At 52.5% G+C, this 10224-nt stretch overlaps 1 protein-coding gene across 1 annotated transcript in view; it reads left to right on the top strand.

The window, feature by feature from the left end:
* Positions 1-10224, top strand: part of ZC3H3 (zinc finger CCCH-type containing 3) — a 194839-nt gene that overhangs the window by 151394 nt on the left and 33221 nt on the right. Inside the window, exons 8-9 of the mRNA XM_009882266.1 lie at positions 549-618; positions 7552-7683. Coding sequence (XP_009880568.1) covers positions 549-618; positions 7552-7683 — 202 coding nt within the window. The remainder of the gene's footprint in view (positions 1-548; positions 619-7551; positions 7684-10224) is intronic.

The raw sequence follows: 10224 nt of genomic DNA, 5'->3' as shown, positions 1-10224 counted from the left end.
TCCTCGTGGCCCTCCTCTGGACACGCTCCAGCAGGTCTGTGTCTTTCTTATGTTTGGGACTCCAGACCTGGATGCAGTACTCCAGGTGGGGTCTCACGAGAGTCGAGTAGAGGGGCAGAATCACCTCCTTTGACCTGCTGGCCACACTTCTTTTGATGCAGCCCAGGATATGGTTGGCCTTCTGGGCTGCGATCGCACATTGTTGGCTCATGTTGAGCTTCTCGCCAATCAGCACCCCCAGGTCCTTCTCCTCAGAGCAGGTTCATCTCTGAACCTCACGGTACAGGCCTTGTTCTACCTACTAATGAGCAGCCATATGCCACAAAAGAACAAAATCTATCAGGAAGCACCAGCTGCTCTTCTAAGAAGAGGGACTCGTACCAATTTAGGGCGCGAAATGGGCTTTAACAGTGAGCTCGGCAGCAGTTGCGTGTATTTGTGGCCTTGAGGCAAACATGGTAACGGGGCAAGAAGGACGCTTGGTGTTTAAAACTGTGGGTTTTGCAACCCACCTCCTGCTCAACCCTCTCCTTCTGATGTATCCACAGGTTTCTCCGTGGCACGTGCAAGAAGACAGACGGGACCTGTTCCTTTTCCCACAAGGTGTCCAAAGACAAGGTCTGTATGGCTTCCCAACGAGCATGGTGCGGCTCTACGAGCGAGCAGACCTACGCTGGTAGTTGTAGGGAGCTCTGCCTCGTTGAGTGCTTCCAGCAGAGTTTGTAGTTTGCTTGCGAAGCTCTTTGGGCTCGTGATGGGGTTGTGAGAGCAAAGCGAGCCTCTTCAGCTGGCACGGTGAATCGGTAGATGAAGGCGTTGAGCAGCGGATTGGAAACTGGAGCACCTGGGGCCGCGTTGGGTAATGTCCGTTGGGTTAAGGAGCTCTTCAGCTCCTGGGATCGGAGAGAAAGAGCACAGGAGTAGAGTTGAGTTGCTCCTCATCCTTAGCTACCTCCATAAGATCAGCCTTCCCTCTAAATCACCCCACGTTGGGGTCGGAGGAGGAGTATGTTATAACGGACAAGAGCTCAGAGGTATAAATGAACCTTTCTAAAAAGCCAGGCAGGGAAACCGCCTGGCAGAACGGCTTTTGAGTTCATCATCAGTTTCAACCTTCTTCATGTATTTGGGGCTCCGCGGTTTTATTACGCAGAGCGAGGTGGAAAAATAATTAGGTTTTCTTTTAATGATTATCAGTTGACGATTTAGCAGATTAACCTCTGTTCAGCGGCTCGGATCTCCGGTCAGATGTAGCTTTGGAGACCTCAAGCGTTGAAGCCGAGGCGAAGTTGATATTGAAGGTTAAGCGTAGCTGCGGGTCCTTCTCTGGGCTGGGATGCAGTTCGAGCACGTATTTACGTTTCAGCTTTGTTGGACGGATTTGGAGGATCGTTTCTCTGCTACAGACAAAGTATCACCCAGACAACAGCAGTAAGGTTAATCCCACCGGCGTATTGAAACGCCAACCAAAGCGGTGTCGCTACACGAGGAGCAGTTTATCATCGGCTCCGGTGTCATGGCTCCGCTGTCGGGATGGAGATGCCAGAAAGCGGGATGCGAATGAAGACAGGTTTTCCTGGAGAAGCCTGTGAGGCGCAGTCCTTCATCATGTTGCTCCGTGGGTCTGCAGCCCCCCTTGGCTGTATTTCTGGCATGTCATTTGTCGAAAGCAGGTTTGTCAAAGCTATGCCTGGGGCACGGCAGGGACCGGAGCTCGCCTGAGCCATGCTGGATCTGGGAACGCTGCTTTTAATTACTTGAGCTTTGGTTATTTAGCCCATGCCCTGCGAATTGTCCTTATAGCACCTTCTTCTCCCCGCTCCCTTCGAGCATCACCGTCCTCCGTTCCCAGCCCACAGCATCATGTAGGTAATTACAGTGCAATTACTGACCTGTAAAGGATTTAACCCATGGGCTGTCAGGTCTCATCAGCATCTGGGACAGGATCTTTTGCAACACCGTTTGCCTTTGGGCACACAGTTTTCTTGTCTCCCTTTCCCTCTGTTTGCCTAAGGCACGTTCGCTGTCAGCAGGGAACTCATAAGTTATCCTGGCGGTGAGCAGAGTCGCTCCGAACGAGACACAAAGCGCCATATGTTTTTTACATGTATCTCTCTTCAGAGTCACTTAATCACGAGTATATAAAATGGAGAAACTAGACTGGGGACAGCTGTACTCCCTGACTCCGTGGTGTGTCAAATGAGGGATGGGAATGAGAATTGATAGAAGGAAAGAGGGCTGGTTTGGGTTTTTGTGTTTTTTTTTTTTTTCTTCCCATAACTTATAGTTACACTTAAGAAATAAAGAAGCCAAGAAAGAAGAAAGCTTTGCAAAGGCGCTGCCTGTTGGTGTATCCAGAATTGTCATAATTAATGCAGATTTGGAGCAGACATGGGGTCGGTGACTTCATTTCACCCAAGTGAGTGATGCACAAGCGCTCATCTGCGCCTCTGAGCCCGAAGGATTGAGACTCATCCAGACTGCACAAGACTGTCAGTTTACAGCTGTACCAGCGAGTTAAATGGTATTTCAGCAGGTGCTGGAGTTTGGGTATGGTCCCAGGGCCCAAACCTGGGTGAGACTTGGGAACTGGAGGTGGTCAAGGAGATGTTGCGGTCGGTGGTTTGGCCGCAGCCGTGTCCACCAAAAGACTTGACGGCTGGATGACGATGGGATTGCGCCAACTGGTTTTGGTACCTGGGAATGTCCCTCGGCATGTTTAATTTGGTGGTTGGAGATGTTGCCTCAAATTTCACAGAATCACAGAATGGTCAGGGTTGGAAACGACTTCTGGAGATCATCCAGTCCAACCCCTGGCCAGAGCAGGGGCACCTCCAGCAGTTGCACAGGACGGCGTCCAGGTGGGTTTGGGATGGCTCCAGAGTGGGAGACTCCCCCACCTCTCTGGGCAGCCTGTGCCAATGCTCTGCCATCCTCACAGGAAAGAAGTCCCTCCTCAGGTTGAGATGGAACTTCCTATGTTCCAGTTTGTGCCCGTTACCTCTTGTCCTGTCACTGGGCACCACTGGAAAAAGACTGTTCCCATCCCCCTGGCACCCTCCCTTTAAGGATTGATAAGCGTTGGTAAGATCCCCCCTCAGTCTTCTCTTCTCCAGACTAAAAAGCCCCAAGTCCCTCAGCCTTTCCTCCTAAGAAAGATGCTCCAGTCCCCTCATCATCTTTGGAGCCCTTTGCTGGACCCTCTCCAGCAGTTCCCTGTCCTTCTTGACCCGGGGAGCCCAGAACTGGGCACAGTGCTCCAGATGTGGCCTCCCCAGGGCAGAGTAGAGGGGAAGGATGACCTCCCTCCACCTGCTGCCCACACTCTTCTTGATGCACCCCAAGATGCCATTGGCGTTCTTGGCCACCAGGGCACATTGCTGGCTCATGGTCATCCTGTTGTCCCCCAGGACTCCCAGGTCCCTCTCCACAGAGCTGCTTCCCAGTAGGTCAGCCCCCAATGCATGATGCATGGGGTTATTCCTCCCCTCCAGAAACACCACTGTGTCTTGGTGCCTTAAGCAGAACCTCAGGCTTTTGGCTCCTGGGCTCTATTTTGGGTGGATAGATGGGAATCACTGGCTGCAGTATGGTGTGGCAAACTCAACCTTTCCCCCATAGCAGCACCTCGCCAGTTAGGAATTGGAGAATGATAATGATAGTATCGTCACGGTAATAAAACTGAATTAAAAGGGGTGATCGTGCTGAAGGCTCCTGCAGAAGACCTGGTTTGCCACCGTCAGTTTGGGGACAGGGTCTCTGGGAAGGGACCCCACGGGGCGCGGGTGGCCTCTGCCAATCTCACCTTCTTCCTTAGCGGTTCGCCGCTACCGAAGCATCATCTAAACCCAAGCTGAGTCGTTAAATTAACAAACCTACAAACGAAGCAGCTCTCTTACGTGCCTTAGAAACAAACGCTTTTCGGAGCGCCCGTTTCTGGCCGTGCCCGTCGCGCTCCGTGGGGAAGGAGGATTATATTTCGCGGGATTAGGCGCCTCCGGGGGCGGTTTGGAGGTCTCCCCACGTCGCCACCCTCCTCGTCAACGCAGGCTGGAAGAGAAACAACCTCCTCTGTGGAGTTCCAGCCTGTTTTCAGGGTGATTTATAGCGACGGGGACGCTGCTACCCAAAGCAAGAGGCGACTTTGCTTTTCAACTCCCGGAGCTCCCTCTTAACCCGGGTGATTACTAGCAAAGGTGGCGTTCGCCTCATTTATCAGCGGTGGGGAAAGGCAGGTGAAGGCGCTCGGCAGAAGAAGGCAGCAGTTTTTCCCCCAGCTCGGCGGGCTTTATTTTTGGAGCGGATCCCACCTGCTCCTGGGATGAGGGATTGGGGAGGGGGACAGCTCGGTTTTGGGGTTTTAATGCGATGAATGATTTTCTTGGTGTGGTTAATGATGGTGCGGTGTCGGCTGTGGGTTACCGGTTTTGCTGATGCCTTGTTAATTAACTCTCGATTTCACTTTGTGGTTGTCTGCGTAGTGGGGGAGAACCCCACAAATTCCTCATCGGAGGAACTTTGGGTTGTTGTCATTGTGTGTCTCACCTTGATGGGAAGTCACTAAGGATGAAACCACGTGCCCGGTCCAGGAAGGGAAGGACGAAATGCTTGAAGGGTGCTTAGCTATTAGTTTAAGGACAAAACTCTTGCTCAACCTTGGAGTGATCCTGTGCCTCAGTTTCCCCACTGAAAAATGGGGACAATCCCTCTGTTTTCTCTGGGAAAGCTGCATGGGTTATCTGAGCTTTCCCCATCCTAAGCAGCAAACCCCTTGCTCCAAGCCGAGGACGCTCTCCGGGGCGGAGGGCTGCTCCAGATGGCCACGTTGCTTTGCAGATGCTTTCGAAAACCAAATTATCTCTCTGGCAATGGAAAAAGGAGCCCGGAGGAGAAGGAAAACGGGCGGCTGGGGAATTTTTGCTTTGCAGGGGCTGCAGGGCAGAGCCTTCGGCTGAGGAGCATCCGTCGAAGCGCCGTGCGGGGGAATTTCTCTGCGAAGCCGCCGGCGCGTCCCGGTGATTGAGAGTAACCGGTAAATCTGAATGAATAGGTTTGTGAGTGAAGGTTAGCGAGAGGCTAGGACTCGGGCAACCGCCCGCTGCTGCTACAACAGCTTTTCCCCTTGAGGAACTCGAAAAGAATCAGCATTTTTCTCCCTAATAGAGCTTCAAAACTCTGTTGTGAGCAATTTGGAAATTCACGTTGAGTTTCGGGTTCATTAGCTGCCGGCTCCAAAGCGTGTACATAGTCAAAGCTGTCTAATACGGACGCACCGCACCAGTGCCTTGAATTAATGTTATTGTTATTTGTGTGGACGTAGTGGGGTGCAAACAAGGTTAATTGAAATGAGAGTGCTGCTTCCTCTTGATAATGGCTCAGGCTTGACAGCTAGGAGGAGTTTATTTTTGTAGAAGAGCTGCCTTTATTATCCCTTTTTATTAGAGCTAATTTGGGCTCTATATCAAAAACTACATTAAGGGAATCATTTACGGTCACACCACCACCACCGAAAAAGATAGCCCCAGAGCCCTGTCCTTTATGTTAATGTCTGCAGTTAAAAGACAATTAAAAATAAACTCTTCTCTTTTAAAGCACCCTTTGTTTTCTTTCCTCTTTGCTTCCCCCTCCTTCTCTCTATTTCTCTCTTTGCCTCGAGTGAGGCAATTTAGTTAAAACCCTAATGTGCCCTTCAGGGAAAGGGATTTTTTTTCCGGATAGCCCCGGCTGTGGTTATTACGGAATTGTAAATATTAGTTTGGGAATGCGCGAACCGGCGGGGACTGAGATGCTCCCGGTGAACGGTGGGATCGATACTGCGCCGAGCAGGAAGGGAATTCGGCGCGTGGGTGAGCAGCAAGGGATTGAGCAGGAGGAGCCGGATTGTTGCGGCGGCTTCGGGAAGCGCACGTTCCCATCAGCAGCTGCCTAGTGAGGTCGGGAAGTTGCCTGCGGTAGCCGGTGAGTTAAAGATGCTGAAATATCGCAGCAGGCTGGTAATTTGTTTTTAATTATAACAGCTGGCAGAAGGTGAAGTTTGTGGTTTGAGGACGATGAGGATCCTTGTGGGTTCGGTTTTCCCCGTCGGCTGTCACACTGCTAAAGCTCGGGAGCGGTGAGCGTGGGAGTGGGACTCTGCTCCGTGTATCTGACCTCTCTCGTCCTCGACCGCTCATGGCAGGAGACTGGACTCTCCTCTTCCTTTCCGTCCCTCCTGGAGCATCCCTCGAGCCAGGGCTCTCTCCCTCCTTTCCCTCCCTCCTGGAGCATCCCTTGATCCAGGGATCTCCTCCTCCTTTCTCTCTGTCCTGGAGCATCCCTCGAGCCAGGGCTTTCACCCTCCTTTCCCTCCCTCCTGGAGCATCCCTTGATCCAGGGCTCTCCTCCTCCTTTCCTTCCCTCCTGGAGCATCCCTTGATCCAGGGCTCTCCTCCTCCTTTCCTTCCCTCCTGGAGCATCCCTTGATCCAGGGCTCTCCTCCTCCTTTCCTTCCCTCCTGGAGCATCCCTTGATCCAGGGCTCTCCTCCTCCTTTCCTTCCCTCCTGGAGCATCCCTTGATCCAGGGCTCTCCTCCTCCTTTCCTTCCCTCCTGGAGCATCCCTTGATCCAGGGCTCTCCTCCTCCTTTCCTTCCCTCCTGGAGCATCCCTTGAGCCTGATCCCTCCTCCTCCTTTCCCTCCCTCCTGGAGTATCCCTCCTGGAGCATCCCTCCTCCGCCGCACATAGACAGGCATCATCACATCACTCACAGCTCTTGGGGGATGCCAGGCTGATGCCTTCGCATGATGCAGCCCTTTCCCCCAAAAAATAATGCTCGTGGAGGTGCAAGCGCTTGTTCTCCCCCTTGCTAGGATGCACCTTTTGGAGCCTTTATCTAATGATGTGCTCTGCACCCTCCCGCCTTCTCTGTACCCACAGAAGAGCTAAATAAAGGGGGCACCACCAGGATGCTGGTTTGGCCTTTGTGATGGCTGGACCCCCCTCCGGGAGGGTGCAGCAGGGCTGGACGTGAGCCCTGCGCCGCTGATCCCATCACAGTCGCTGTGTCTCCCCTTGGGAAGGGTGTTCTCGGTCCTCAGCCACGCGACGGTGCGGTCAACTTAGAGGGTTTTGCAAGCAAGGAGCCCGTGGGAAAACCGCCCCTTCTCTCCTCATCAAGGTTAGTTAGGAACGTCGGCAGAAGATGAACCTGTCACGTGCGTCGTGCCAGCAAAGCCTCCGTGATAGCCGAGTTTATTACGATTCCCCCATCCCTTCCCCGTGCTGTACAGAGGCAGTTTTGTGCTTTCCACCCCCTCTCCAGCATCCTGAAGGGATGCTAAGGCAGCACGTTCGTCCCCCTGCATATATACACCGGGACCGCATCATGTCAGGGAGCTGCGTTGCAGGAGACCAAGAGAAGAACTAAAAATACCTCTGGGATCAGTGGTTGGCAAAAGGCATATATTTATTTGACGCATGTCATGGTTTTATTTTGGTTTTGGGTGTTGGAACAGTTCCTAATCGCGAGTCGGGGAGAGCGCTAACAGGTTTCTCATCCTCTGCCCTTGCAGATGCCGGTGTGCTCCTACTTCTTGAAGGGGATCTGCAGCAACAGCAACTGCCCATACAGCCATGTCTACGTGTCCAGGAAGGCAGAAATATGCCAGGATTTCCTCAAAGGTTATTGCCCCATGGGAGAAAAGGTAAAGAGGGGACCAGCTCTCGGGGTCCAGGGAGGGATGCGCCTTTGCCGAAGCCAAAAGCTGTTTTTCACACCAGCTACGGTGCTGACGGGAGCCGTAGAGCAGGAAGCTGCTCGACACCTGGCTGTGATGAACAGCAGTCCTGTGCTTTTCCAAAGGGCGATGGGCAAAGTGGTTTGGCTGTCTTACTGGCAGGAAAAAAATAGGAAACAAATTAAAAGGCTGCAGCTCGCAAACGTGATGGCATTTCCCCAGGGAGACCTCTCTGGGGTGTCCGTGTTACACCGGAGTCCGGTCCCTGAGCCGATAACACCTACCCTGAAAATTGCTCAGTTAAATAGATGAGAAGCGAAGGAAAAGGCTTATGAGTCCCTGTTTACGTAGAAAAACCACAGACATCGATGCTTATTTTGCACGTTGGCTCCGTGACGGGTTAAAACTTGAGCCTTAGATCTTGTGGCTCAGTCTTAGCAGCACGACCAGCCTTCCTCGCGTAGCCTGCAGCAGCTGAGCCTCAAGCTGTGCTCAGTTACGGACCTGGCGGCTTCACGGAGCCCACCTCCAGGTCCTGGGAGCGTTCTGGTTTAGCTTAATGCAGTGAAGTCCTACATGGACTTTACATGCACCCTGGGTTGACTTGCAACCTCATCCGTGAGCTTACGGCACCCGACGGAACACGCAGAGTTTGAAAGAGAGCAGCTTTCCTGGAGCGGTACCTGGAGCCGGCTGCCGCTTGCTGGTTTCTGAAAGAATTTTAGAGCTGTTACATGCCAAAAAAAAAAAGAATTTTGGGGTTTGTCTGACATCTCGTGGCTCCCCCCTTCTTTGTAAGAAGTTCTACAGTTCCTCAGTGGGGCAGAGCCACACTGCAAGATCTCACCTCTTCTTGATCAGTGGCTAAGGGAGAGGGTTGGCTGTGCTGATGTTCCCCTGGGGATCGAAGCGACCGTCCTATCTGACTCCTCTTTGCTGTTCTCCATTAATTTAATATTTTTGCCTCTTAGTGTAAACCACTCTTTTGTTACTAGAGCATGCAGTTTCATTTGGGACCTGTGAACAAGATATGGGCCACCTTCACTTGGTTTCTCCAGCTGCGTCCAGCTCCGGGGTCCTCAGCACAGGAGAGACATGGACCTGGTGGAGCGGGGCCAGAGGAGGCCACCGAGATGCTGGGAGGGCTGGAGCCCCTCTGCTGGGAGGACAGGCTGGGAGAGTTGGGGGGGTTCATACTGGAGAAGAGAAGGCTCCGTGGAGACCTTCTTGTTGCCTTTCAGTACTTCAAGGGAGCTTCTAAGAACGATGGGGAGTGACTTTTTAATAGGGCCGGGAGTGATAGGACAAGGGGTAATGGCTTTAAATTCAAAGAGGGGAGATTTAGAATAGATATTAAGAAGAAATTCTTGACTGTGAGGGTGGTGAGACACTGGCCCAGGTTGCCCAGAGAGGTGGTGACTGCCCCATCCTTGGGAACATTCCAGGTCAGGTTGGACGGGGCTTGGAGCAACCTGGGCTGGTGGGAGGTGTCCCTGCCCATGGCAAGGAGTTGGACTAGATGGCCTTTAGAGGTACCTTCCAACCCAAACCATTCTATGATTCTGTGATTTCCTGTGCAATGTTGACCCATCTCTATGAACCCAACTGGAGAATGGGAGCCATCCTCTTCTCTCGGTCTTCTTCTCTCTGGGGAGTTTGCTAGTCGCCTGTAGGGCACATTTGGTATGGAAAAAAAACATCATATCGGTGTCCTGGCGTCGTTCAGTCACTTCCATAAGCCTACAGCAAACGAACAGGAGGAGACAGTGAAAGCCTCATCCTTGAGCTGGAGACTCCAGGTACCACGTTGAAAACATGATGGGAACTTTGTGAGCACTGCTTTAAATTGGCTCTTTGGCTGAAAAACCGAGCCGCTAATGAAACGCTCGTTTTGTTTGCCTCAAGTCTCCCAGATCGCAGGGCACCATCCCAAATTCACCCCCGTGGGCCTACGGAACGATGTTATTTTATTGCATTTAAGAGATAACGCATGAATAAGTGTCTGCCTAAGCGTGGTTTTGCTTAGACTCGCTGCGCCTGGAGATTTCCAACTCCCTTGTGACTTTGACTGCTTTCCACAAGTTGCTGGAATGAGCAACTGGACAGTCTGAAGAGTTGGGCAGAGAGGAACCTAATGAAGTTCAACAAGGGCAAGTGTAGGGTACTGCACCTGGGGAGGAATAACCCCATGCACCAGTACAGGTTGGGGGCTGACCTCCTGGAGAGCAGCTCTGTGGAGAGGGAGCTGGGAGTCCTGGTGGACAACAGGATACCCATGAGCCAGCAATGTGCCCTGGTGGCCAAGAACGCCAATGGCATCTTGGGGTGCATCAAGAAGAGTGTGGGCAGCAGGTCGAGGGAAGTCACCCTCTCCCTCTGCTCTGCCCTGGTGAGGCCACATCTGGAGTATTGTGTCCAGTTCTGGGCTCCCCAGTTCAAGAAGGACAGGGAACTGCTGGAGAGGGTCCAGCCAAGGGCTCCAAAGATGATGAGGGGACTGGAGCATCT

This window comes from Charadrius vociferus, unplaced genomic scaffold, assembly GCF_000708025.1.
Source record: "Charadrius vociferus isolate BGI_N301 unplaced genomic scaffold, ASM70802v2 scaffold393, whole genome shotgun sequence".
Lineage (NCBI taxonomy): Eukaryota > Metazoa > Chordata > Aves > Charadriiformes > Charadriidae > Charadrius > Charadrius vociferus.
The sequence above is the reverse complement of the archived record's forward strand: the minus strand, read 5'-3'. Positions and strand labels throughout refer to the sequence as shown.